We start from the raw sequence: 13,281 nt of genomic DNA, 5'->3' as shown, positions 1-13,281 counted from the left end.
ATGACCCATCACTTCTTAATAATTTAGAGTATGAGTCCTAGAATGTCCAAGAACTTTCCCCTACATAATGATAATCTAACCACCTGACTTAGGATATTGATATAATTAGGAAACTGATCCTACCATAAAATCTTCAGACCCCATTCAAGTTTTGTCACCTGTCCTAGTATCATTCTTTATTGCAAAAGGACTGAATTCAGAATGATATGTTGCACCCAAGTTGTCTCTTCAGTCTCCTTCAATCTGGAAATTCCTTAGATTTTTCTTGACTTTTATGGTCTTGACACTTTTGAGGATTACAGGCCAGCTATTTGGTACAATATTCCCAATTTGGGTTTGTCTGAGGTTTCCTTATGATTAGATTTAAATTATGAGTAGTTGGTAGGAATATCGCAGAAGTGTTGCTGAGTTCTTCTCATTGCATGCTATCAGGTGATACATAATTTCAATTTGCCCCATTACTGGTGATGTTAATTTGATTAAGGTGATGTCTGCCAGGCTTCTCCACCATAAAATTGTATTTTTCCCTTTGCAGTAGTCAATATTTTGTGGGGAGGTACTTTGAGGCTATGTAAATATCTTGTTCCTTAATAACTTACTCATTCATTCATTTATTTGTGCCTGTAAGTATTCGTGGCTTCCTGTTTTATTAAATGGGTTACAATCCATTACTATATTTATATATTTTGATGCTCAAATTGCCTCTTCTTTAGCCAGTGGGAGTTCTTTTGAGCTGGCTTCTGTATCCTTTTGACATACCCTCATCATTCTTTAAGCATTTCTAAGCATAAAAAGATGTTACAAGTTTATCTTTTTCTTTCCTTTGAATCAAACATTTCTCCAAAGAGTTCTGATTCCTTCAAGTGGAGAACCACTAGATATACTCACTGTTATTTCCCTTCTCCAAGAGTTTAAGACAGTCACTTTAATTTTCCTCTATTACTTTTATAACTTTAATTTATTGTATTTAAATCTTTAACTCTTCGGAAATATAGTTTGATGTGAGATATAAGATAAAGATTTCACCATATTATCCTCAAATGATTATACTTTCCACACTTATTTGAAATCTCTCTCCATTATAAAAATGACGTTTGTTCATTATAAAAATTCAAATATACAAAACAGGACTTCTCTGGTGGCGCAGTGGTTAAGAATCCACCTGCCAATGCAGAGAACATGGGTTCGAGCCCTGGTCCGGGAAGATCCCACATGCCGCGGAACAACTAAGCCCGTGCGCCACAACTATTGAGCCTGTGCTCTAGAGCCCGCAAGCCACAACTACTGAGCCCGCCTGCCACAACTATTGAAGCTGGTGTGCCTAGAGCCTGTGCTCTGCAACAAGAGAAGCCACCGCAATGAGAAGCCCACACACTGCAACAAAGAGTAGCCCCTGTGCTCAGTGATGAAGACCTAATGCAGCCATAAATAAATAAATAAATTAAAAAACCAAATATACAAAACATACAAGGAATAGAAAAAAAAATCCACCACCCAAAGTTGAACATTGTTAACAGTTTGATGAACATTCTTTCAGACATCTCTCTATGTCAATCCTTCCTTCTCTTACTGAGAAAAAATACTGTGGGATGTTAAGAAGTATGCTGATAAAAATGTTTTTGATTCTGAAAAGAGTATTTCACCAATAAACAAATATAAACTGGGTTATTATAACTATTTATTTGTTTAATTTTGGCATTTCTCTCATAGCCTTTTCAACACTGCTATATACTGAGTTTCACAGTATAAGAAGATTTAGCTTAGTCGTTCATGGGTTTATTTGACCAAATATCACTAAGTATATTTAAGAAACTAAATTAACATCTACTGAATTTGTGTTAGAAAAGAATTTGGGAAAAGCTATTTAAAATTCTATGTAAACAGGATTGTACTCTGTGTCCTACTACTATAATCTGCTTTTTCGCTCTATTTTATCTTAGATGCTAAACTCAGTAACCACCCCAGGTCTCTCATGCAGAAAAAGCTGCTGCACAACCACTCCACTACAGCCACTGCTGCAGTCTCCACAGCTACCATCAGCCTTAGATCTTAATAAAAGCTACAGTGCCCACAACCCTCCAAAGGATAACTGGATTTCCTTTGGAGGGTGGTGGGCACTTGAGACTAACTAAGTAAAGTTGCAGCTTAGACTCCTTTCCTCAATGTTTGGGAGATTTGGTTGGCATCCCCTTTGTTCTCCAGTGTCATTTTCAAACCACTCCTCCTCGCCTACTTTCTAGTAAAACAAAACACACAAAAAACTCCATTCCTTAAAAAAAAAATATTTAGCCAACCCCAATCATTCTCTTTTTAAGCTGCTGCCATTATCAAGCTTCTGGACGTTTCCCTCTATCAGCTGAAGATGTTGTACCTGGTTTACAGTCCTAATTCAAACATCTTATTCTCAATCAACACTTCTAATCTTGGTAACTTGCTTTGTTCATTTACCCTCACTATTAAGATTAGTCCACTGCCAGTCTACTACCCTTTCTTTTTCTCCTCCCGTATCTGTTATCAATTCATTTTCTTTAGCCTAGAGTATGGGGTCCATCATTTTGTTCACCTTTTAATACTTCTCTGCTCTTTGTCCTCCTGCTGATGGCACCTGGCAAAACTTCAATCCTGTTTGCACCCAGGAATTAGCACAGATGCAAGAAAGTCACACAACCTGACAGACTGGTACCCCCATAAATATTTGTTACTTCTCCAGTCCGCGTATTCTTCCAGTCTGTGAAACAACCATTTCAAACCTTCCCCATTTAACCCAAACTCCTAAGAGGTAAGCAACTATTCCTTAGTGGATGATCCTGCCTATTATTCACTAAGTAAAGAGAAGACATCCATATTTTCAGTGTTACTCAAGACTCTGCCTACAACTGTATAAACCTATTTGTTTGCATCTACACTGTTCTCTTATGCTTCCTTTCCCTCCTTCCCTCCAGTGGAGGAAATGTTATTATATCTTCAAGGTCAGTCCTTCCGCACCTGCTCTGAGGCACCTCCTGCCTTTTCCAGAAAATACTCTGACTATCCCCTAACATTTATTTGGTATTTCCTATGTATTAAGCAGTGTTCAAAGAGTATTACTTTTAGACCAATTTCATAGATAGGTAACAGAGGTAGTGAGTGGTTTAAGAATTTTCCTAAGGCATTTAGTAATCTGCCCAATGCCATATAGTTAGAAACTGCTGCTACCTCTTCATCCATTCCCTTTTTAATGAATTTTTTCCCACTTACATTTAAACAGAACAAAACAGAAAAAAAAAACCCAACCAAAAACAACCTCCCAAACCAAAACCAAAAAAACCCCACAACAACTTTTGTCACCCCAAATCTCTTCCAATTATTGCTTTTGCTCTGCCCCTTCATGAACAAATTTCTTAAAAGAATGGTATGACCCCTGCCTATCTCTCTGAACTCATCTTCCTGTAGCCCTTGCTATCACTCACTCTGTTTCAGCAACATGGCCTTTCAGGTCCTTGAAAACACCAAGTTCTTTACTTTCTTACCACACCTGCTGTTCCCTCTTCCAAGAACACTTCTTGGCTTAGTGGTCTTTGTATGACAACCTTCTTATTTCTGATTCTTCAAGTCTCAGGTTCAGGTCTTCAGAAAGGCCTCATCTGAACACAACTCAAAGTTTATTTCCCCCACTCAATTTATGGAAAGTGTTCTTTGTCTTTGCATTACTTACCACAATTCATAATGGCATATATATGTTTGTTTACTTGGTTTTTAAAAAAAAATTTGTGTGCTTTCTTGCTCAGTTGTAACCTATAAATGGTCAAGGATAACAACTGCTTTGTTTATTACAATAAACCTACAGCTTAACATAATTCTAGGCTCATAAAAGGTACTCAGGGGCACACAAGGTGCTCACATCAGAGAAGGTGTTCAATAAATACTGTTAGATATATGTTTATGTCTACTTATATCTGTAAGCAGTACCATCCTAGTTCTAATGTCTGAAAAGCATTCTTGATATTCCCTTCACCCTTTTCCCCAATCTCAATGAATTCAAGAGATCAGAGAGGTAGCTAGCAATAAGATTAGGTAAGGACATGTAGACCTTATGGATCTCTGTTAGGATATAGGTTTATTATTCTGAATGAGATGAGAATTCATTAAAGGTTTGAGCCAAAGTAGTGTTAAGAGCTGACTTATGTTGTAAAACTGTACTGTCTAACAAGATAGCCACTAGTCACATATAGCTACTTACATTTAAATTAATTAAAAAAAAAATTTCAGTGCCACATTTCAAATGCTCATTATCAGTTGCATGTGGCTAGTGGCTGCTATTCTGAACAGCACATAGAAAACTGCCATCCTTGAAGAAAGTTCTATTGGACAGCACTATGTTAAAAAGTTCATGAGGGCTGTTTTCGAGAAAAATAGGAGCAGGGAGCAAGACTAATTAGGAGGCTATTCCAAGAGTCCTGGCAAGAAATGTGGGTGACTTAGGTTAGTGTGGTAGAGGTAAAGGTTGCAAGAAGTGATCAGGATCTGGATATATTGAAGATACGGTGGACATGATTTGCTTATAGATTGAATGTAGGGAGTGAGAGAGAGAAAGGAGTCAAAGGTCAATGATTATTTTATTGAAGGAAGAATAGAAATATGGAAGGAGACACATAAATAAGAGAGAGTATGTCTATGGGGAACATGACTGGGTTTTAAGGTGGAAAATAACAAAACAAAAAACATGGATACCAATGAAAATAGCATGCTAGAATGATCAACTAAATTCTATGTACCCAAAGGCCCCCTTGAAGGACAGAAAGAAGAAAGAAAGACAAACATATAAGCAAGTCATTTCTCTTCATTGGTCAAAATGAGGTTCAGGATAATAGTTCTCCCTCTAAAGTTTCAGATACTATCTTTTTACTTTAATTATATCACCCGCAGATAGGAAGATAGGTAAAATCCCTCTTTACACTTACATCTTCCTTTCCCCTAGCTCTGAGATTTGATTGATATATCATTTACTATATCCTTTTAATAGAGTAGTTTATAGTATACTTCTATAACTTTACGACTTCTGTTCTGATATTTTAATCTTACCTAGAAGTTCTCTTTCAAAATTCCTTTCTCGTGAGTGAATTTTCTGCTTGTAACTTCTAAATATACTGTGGTTCTCTGCTTCGCAATCTAAGATCTGTATTTTTGAAATAAAATATACTCTTACATGGCTATGTTTCAGTCACCCAGTTTCATCCCACTAAATCTTTGTGCTAAGAACAAGATTATAGTTAATTTGAGTTCGTATTATACTTTGTGCATTGATTCACTAATTCATTAACTATCAACTCAACACTTGTGTCCTAGATTCAGAGAATAAATAGATGAAAAAAGCATAACCCTTTTCTCAAGGATTTCCAGTGCTTGAGGGGGAAGATCAGAATGTAGACAAGACAAATAATTAAGTGTAATGAGATTAGTGCTCTGACAGAAGTATGAACAAAGGAATACTAGTAGGAATGTATGGGAAGCATAGCTACCATTTGTCTGGGAAGATACTACAGAGACTTATATAGAGGTTCCATTTACTCTGGTAAAGATACTTGGCAGGATAAAAAAAAAAAAAGAAAAAAATGACTCCTAAAATCTTAAGTAATATTCCTATCTGCTTTCCACTGTTTTTCTCCTAGAAATTCTCCTAGAAAGATAACTAGTTCTCTCAGAATTCAGTTCATTCAACTTAATACAAAACTTTTAGCTACTACTAGCTATTGTTAGCATAGATATGCAAAAGTAAAATCTTGAATTTCAAAGAAACATATCAAAACAAAATCATTCTATTTACTGCCAACTTTATGTAAACTCAATATTCAAGACCTAACATATCTATAATTTAAAAAGTAACATTTCACAATATTGTAGGTGTACTAGTTAGCTTGGGGTACTAGAACAAACTACTGGGTGGCTTAAACAACAGGAATTTATTTTGTTGCAGTTCTGGAGAGTAGAAGTCCAAGATCATGGTGCTCACAGGTTTAGTGTTGGGTTGCAGATGGTCACCTTCTTCTCGCTGTGAGCTCACATGGCTTTTCCTGGGTGTTTACTCAAGAGAGTGGGGAGCTCGGTGTTTCTCCCTCTTTTTCTTAAGGACACCAATCTTATTAGACCAGGGCTCTACCCACATGACCTCATCTAACTCTAATTAACTCCCAGAGGCCCCGTCTCCAAATATTGGGTCTAGGGCTTCATCACATAAATTTGGCAGGGGGTGGGGTGGACACAAACATTCAGCCTGTAACAGTTGGATAAGCAGTATGTTAGTAGATTCATTAATAAATAATAAATAATGACAATATCTTTCTAGTGAGGAAACAGAACTGTGCTTGGGCATACCTGTTAGCAAAGACTTACTTCAAAACAAAGTCAAATTTTAAATTTGTAGACTACCAACTTATTCTCAAAATCAGTTTTTCTATCATTGCTTTATGATTGAGATTATCAGATTTATAACAGTGAAATATCAAAACAAAATTATCTGGGTAATATTATTGTGATACATCTCAGGTTTTTATACCTAGGCTTCAACTTGAAAGTTTAAACTGTATGTATGAACATTTTCCATTGGCAAACCTACCAATAATTTTAAATTAGTTAGTGCAGATTTTAAATGACCTTCAGTTTTTCTTACTGTAAAAAAAATCTTTATATGTTTCAACAGCGTCTTTAGAAATTATAAAATTGTATATTATATCCTCACACACAATAGTGGGACACAGCTATATCCTCTAGTCTTAATTACAGGAAAAGTAAGGACAACTGTAAGGCTTAGCTTTATTGTTTTATAAATGAACCAGTAAAGTTCATTTTAGTGAAATGAGCACACGCTTTTCATAAATTAAAATAAATCTCACATGGTAAAGTACCCATTTTCAAAATTAATTTAATTACATGTTTAAAGTTTAATTACATTTAATTAAGCATTTAAGTTTAATATGATATAAATGAATTATCAGTTAACTACTATGAAATGAAATACTGCCCTGGTAATTAAAATCTATAAATTTTCCTGTTCCATGCAAAGCTGTTAGTTCTCAAAAATATTCTTAAAATATACTTTAAAGACTATATTTCCACATCCAATAAGGTTTAATTTTTCAGGTGCCCAGCTTTCTGTGCTGTACAGTTACTGCAGCAGTAAATGGAGACAGCCTGGTACAGAAAAGAGAGCAGAGGGTTTTGGATACTTGGGTTTGGGTGTCTGCTTAGTCACTCAGAGCCTGAAACAGTGGCAAAGCTGCTCATCGTCTCTGACCTCAAGTCTCCTATAAAGTGGGGATAATATTGCTTCTCTTGGAGGGTTGTTGGGAGGATTCAATGAGATATCCCACGGTCAAATGCCTAGAACAGTGCCTGACACTGAACAGAAAATTGAGAAATTTTAATTCCCTCCTCTCTTTAGTTGCTGAACAAATGAAAAACACTTTGTACTTTCTGGCTTAAAGAAAGTTTTATCCTTAATTTTTTTAAATTACAAAAGTAACACTATATTATTTTTCATGTACTTACATCATACTTAATGTACATTTTTCGTTTTTCATTTCCCTAAGCACTCCATGAATGGAGGCAGTATAGATAGCATTACTGCTAACACAGATTTTTTGAAGTCAGAAAGAACTGACTTTGAATCTGGGTTCCATGATTTACTATTTGACAAATCATGGAAACACTATTTTGACCTATTTCCCAAGTGTATGTATATGTATGTCTGGTTCAGTGAATGACAAAAATTAGGAACTAGTATAATCAATGTAATCATTTAAACTTAATAAAAAATTAGTGATATAGGAAGGACAGGTGGTATTCCTCCTAGAACCCCCATACCCCGCCCTTATTTTTCAAAAGAGGATATTTATTTTCACTGAATTTAAGAGATTTGCCCAAGAGTAACAGTAGGATGAACTCAGTAACAGAACCCATATTTTTAATTTCTTTATCAGTGCTCTTTACTATACAACACAAGAAGATAAAGGTGAAGAACACCAAAGTCCTTTGAAGCAGTAAGGCAAAAAAAAAAAAAGAGAGGGATCTTCTGACTTAGGTTAATCTTGGTTTGATCACTTAATAGTTGAGGCTCAGATAAATCACCTCTGTGAATTTTGGTATCTTCTTCTGGAAAATGGGTATACTGTACAAACTTTTATAGGACTGATACAAGGATTACACTAGATAACAAATGTAGAGTATGTAGTAGAGTGATTGACATATAGCAGTCATTCATTAATGGCAGCTGTTAACACTAAAGCATCATCAAAGCACCACTTTTGGTAAGTCTCCAGCCATATGGACTGGAGAATACACTAATAAATAATTTTTTTTGGAAAGAGATTTAATAAAAATAAATAGGATAGTCTCCACTAAATTTTCAGGTAATATTTCTGGGAAAGAGACTCTATATTTTTAAGTCATTTCCATTCACAACTTCCTATCTATTAAATTTCCATTTAATAACTCATCTCATTTTGAAAAATAAAGGTTTTACAGTGCGAAAGAAAACAGAGGCAACAACCTATTCTGTGAATTACCTTCCCTTGATCCAACTGCAATAAGAATTGAAATTAAATAGTCCTAATACTTTATAAATTATTCAATATCAAGTACTGTAATTTTCAGAGTTGTGCTTTAATACAGTTAGTAACACTATATATGTTGTTATTTTATTACTTAAAACTTTTCATTGCAAAACTCAAACCCTAAATTCTCTTGTTATCTAAAAAAATACAGATTATTTTATTTACAGCATAACTAGAAGTAGAAAGCCTTAATAAATAAAATATTAGAAAAGAGTACTTGTTTACTTTCTGAAAGATCATGTATCAAAAAACATGGAGCAAAAGCATGATTTTAAACCATTTTCACTATTATTATCAATAAGCAATATTTAGGTATCCATGTGCATTTAGGGCTGAAAGACCCTAATATAGAACTATTTCACATTTTATTGAAAATAAAAACAGCAGGTATTGTAAATTTGGTATCCAGATTTTTCAAGTTGCAAATTAAGAGTAATAGTAGGTCCAACAGTTACAGGATGAGAAAAAGAAGAAAACCACATATAATGAAATAATATGAAACATGTACAATTAAGGCTACATATTATACAGAAAACATTTATTAGGATATGTACCTTTAAATATGCATTCTTTCAAAGACTGTGGTAAATTGAAATCATTAACTTACCAGGGTTCTACATTAAGAGTTGATGATACTTTTTCTGGAAGAAAAAATCCATGCCATTTTGAAGCCTCAATTAGTTCTTGTGGTATCCTTTTTGATACATCATAATAGTGACCAAATCTTGAAGATGATACCGGTCTAGCCTGATAAGAAAACCCATATTGGTTGTTAAAAATTTTTCTTTAAACTGCAATTTATTTATCCTACATTCAGCAAAATTCTGATATATTTATGCATTTTAATGCAAATAAGGAAGAGCTGATATACATAGACTTATTAAATTTCAAAGAAGCATGCAACAATCTTTATTATTATAAACTATTGATAGTTAGAAATCAACCTTTACATCTCCCAGGTATCTTCACTCCTGGTGGTTCCCTAAGTTTGATAAGAAATTGAACACCTCTTTCCCTTTTTACTATACCTTCCTCAGTTCAAAAATTTTATATACATAACTCAATTAACATTTAAGACTTCAAGTTTTAAAAATAAAATAAATTTACTGTTACTAAGAATGAAAACTTAAGCCACATTATTTCATTGCTGAGGGGCCCCAAAGAAACTAGCTATTTATATACATTAAACTGAGCATCATTTTAAAACTAAATTCTCATAAGACTATGTGTATATATAGTATTCAAAACTTCTTACAAACTTAAAATTGAGCTAACAGTATAAAATATACTGGGATATTCCAGATAGGAACAAGGTACATGATACAGTGGGAGAATGTACATAAGCTCTATTAGTTAAATCAGAAACCTGGCATATTCATTAGTTCATTGATAATTCCTCTTTTGTGCCCTCTACTAACAATTTCTCCAACCAATTATCTTTCTTATAAGAAACTCTAATAACGATTGATGCTGAATTTAATTACATAGGATAGTTGAAGCCCAGTAATATAACATTATTATTACATTGCTTTGAACGGACTCTGGCTGATTTCTTTCATTCAGCACATTAGAAATATATCTCTATCCAAATATACCTCTAACCAAAGTTGAACTAGTAACAGATTCCATCTGGCAATAGTTTCTAATAAAATCTCTGATCTAAATTTATTTAACTTCCACTGTCTTGAATGCTACAAAACAGACAAATTTCAGAACATTCAAGAAAACTAGATAATCTTTACAGAAACTGAAGAATTATACACAGTAGGTTCCTAACTTATTTTACTAAGTAACTGACAACTTTGAAATTTAGAGAAGAGACATTGTTTGACACTAGATATTCGCATTTTAAGAATTCAAAAATTCATATTCTTAAATGCCTACAAACATCAACTATATAGTAATAGAGAATTAAAAAATTAAAGTCTGATAGAAACATTATTCTCAGATTCAGAATCTGAGGGTTTGACATTTATTTTCTAGATAAAATGGCTGTTCATTCCTCCATAAGGTACTGTTTATTTTCAGTAATGAAAGAGACCTATCAGTTGGCTTAATCTAATCTTTTTAATACAATATAAACAGAAGTATGGTTTCATAAACATGATTTATCTATTTGCCACGAAAAGTACTGACAAATACATTATGTCACATTAAAATTTGTCTCTTAAAAATAGGATGTAAAGTTTTTAAATGTAAAGTTATTAGTCTAAAGCAATTTAAACAAGGTCTGTTCTTTGGCCTATAATCTATTCTTTATCCGGATTATAGTTCAGAATGTTTTTACTGCAATCTCTGCTAGAGCTCATCTTTTTATTGTGTAAGTCCAAACCCCCTTAATGTTTTAGAAAGGCCTTGACTAACTGAACTTTGATCTGATGTCTTCATTGAGAAAAACACCAGGTTGCCCATTTCAGATGCAAATCCCCCTAAGGCCCAATAGAATTTAGTAAAGACAGCAAAAAAGAAGAAACAAGAAGTTTCCAGGATCCTCTTTGAGAATCCTGGGGCACATTGGTGTCCTTAATCCACACTGCTGCATGGATTAAGGTAGGTGATAACCTTTCCTGATTCAAAAGAATAAGCAGAGTGCCTACAAACTGGGTGGAGACTAGGATTTGGTAATAATAAAACACCATGCAATAAAAGCTTGGTCTATGTCAGAAGCCTCTGAAAAGGCCTCAATGTACCACATTCCCAGGCCTAGTAGGGAAGCTTGCAAAAGCCTACCTGAATCAAATAAGCATGAATAATCTATTTTGGCGGACTGGCCATGGGGAGAGAGAAAGAAAGAGAGACTTTTCGCTTCTTTTAAGTTTGAGTTAATAAATTTATTAGTGGACTGAAGGTTCTTGAAATCCTATGCACTTGGAGAAATATGCTAAATTGCCAAGAAGCGAAGTACGCTTTTTAAGTTGCCGTCTCTATCAATGTTCCTAATTATAATATTAAAGTGATAGAAATCTCAGATTTCGGATGAATCAAGGCAGAAAATTGATTTCATGCTGTGACAGTTTACATATAGAAAACAAATAATTAATCAAAATGTAAAAATAAATTTGGAAGCTTTTCTGTTAAAACTAAATTATTAATTTTTTAGAAATTAAGATTAGATAGGGCAACTAAAATATTCATAAGGTAGACACTAACCATTTTATTAATGATGAGAAACTTTAATGCTTCAATAAAAAATGAAAATGAAAATTAAATATACCCTTACAGGAAAAACAATTTTGTAAGTTTTTTTCTACCCAACACACATAGCATTAACATATCATCAGATAACTGGAATGCTGTGAAATCTTCTGAGGCTTAGAATTGTAAAACAAAGACTTAAAATATTTCCTCTAAAAAAGGTCTTTAAATGCTTTAAATATAATAATAATAATAGTAGTAGTAGCAGTAGTAGTAGTAGTAATGGTAATCCATGAAAACCTATCAACTTCCTGAAAAAGTAAATGCATTAAAAAAATTAAACTATCATCAATAACTATTCCATTTACTCAGTTTGATAAGACACATTGCTTTAGTTTTACATTACGAGAACTTCTATTTCACATTCATAAACTACTCTTTAACTTTGTCAGCTGTGGAAGAGAGTAAAATGGAATGGTTCAATAAAAATTTACTATGCTAAAGGAGAATGAATTCTGATGGGGGTTCAGGAGGAGCACAGAGCAACAAAACAATACATACCATCCCCCAACTTAAGTATGTTAGAAAGAAAGAAAAATTTCAGAGAAAAGCTGCACCACAAATAAACAGTCTAAATAAGACATTTTCTTGTTATTGTTATCATTTTTTGTTTCTCAGTATGGCATAACAGAAAGCAAGAACCCAAATGGTTACTAAACCATTTTGAGCCTCAGTTGAATCACCAGAAATCAGAGCTAATAATAACTATTTCACTAGGCTGTTGTGAGAATCTAATGCAACACTGGAAATGAATATTTTATAAACTATAAAGTGCTACATAAATGTTATTATTATTATTCTGTCATGATTCACCAGAGAATCAGAAGATCCATCACTATCCTTTGCAATTACATTGCTTTATTGGAAAAATGGTATTTGTTGTCATCTACAACAAGCACACATCTATCACAGGACTGTTGTAGCCGAACCAGTAAGATGGAAATTCAAAGTGTAATGAGGATTTACTGTAATAAAGATCTAATATGCTGTCATAAATTGCTGGAGCCATGGTAGGCCTTGGTAGTAGAGCTCTACAATATTGAAAAAATTAAGTCTCAGAATATGCTATAGGCTATGAATTCTTGGGGTGAAGAGGGAATAGGGTTTGATGATTGGATAGGAAAGAAGGAGGCATGGCCATCTAGGAGAGAAAATCAAAATCACAGGATGAGGGAAGGTAGGCTTCTAAAAACTACACACACCTCCAACAGGAAGAAGCACTACTTTATGCTTTACTGAGCTACTGTTATTTATTTAGGTGTACATATTCTTATCCTTTTTTGCATTCCCTAAATGGGATTATGACTACACTCTTAGGACCTGGTGATGATTTGTATTAAGAGGCATCTCTGATAATCAACGGAATACCTTTCTGTTACATTATGTTTTGGACTACTTGTTTAATCTTTACTCATAATAGTGTTAACTATAGTTTGTCCCAAGTAAAATACAGAAAACCAGGGTTTTACTGTTGTTGTTTTTTAAATGATAATGGCAA

The 13,281-nt window shown here is 33.8% G+C and overlaps 1 protein-coding gene across 2 annotated transcripts in view; it reads right to left on the bottom strand.

Annotated features, from left to right (window-relative positions):
• The window catches only part of ELP4 (elongator acetyltransferase complex subunit 4), a 233,716-nt gene that overhangs the window by 164,863 nt on the left and 55,572 nt on the right, over window positions 1-13,281 (bottom strand). For both annotated transcript variants that reach the window (XM_081241480.1, XM_081241479.1), the window contains exon 5: window positions 9,196-9,335. In XM_081241480.1, coding sequence (XP_081097606.1) covers window positions 9,196-9,335 — 140 coding nt within the window. The remainder of the gene's footprint in view (window positions 1-9,195; window positions 9,336-13,281) is intronic.

The sequence above is a fragment of the Mesoplodon bidens genome, assembly GCF_964165515.1.
Source record: "Mesoplodon bidens genome assembly, chromosome: 7".
NCBI lineage: Eukaryota > Metazoa > Chordata > Mammalia > Artiodactyla > Ziphiidae > Mesoplodon > Mesoplodon bidens.
This window is presented reverse-complemented; position numbering and strand designations above follow the sequence as displayed.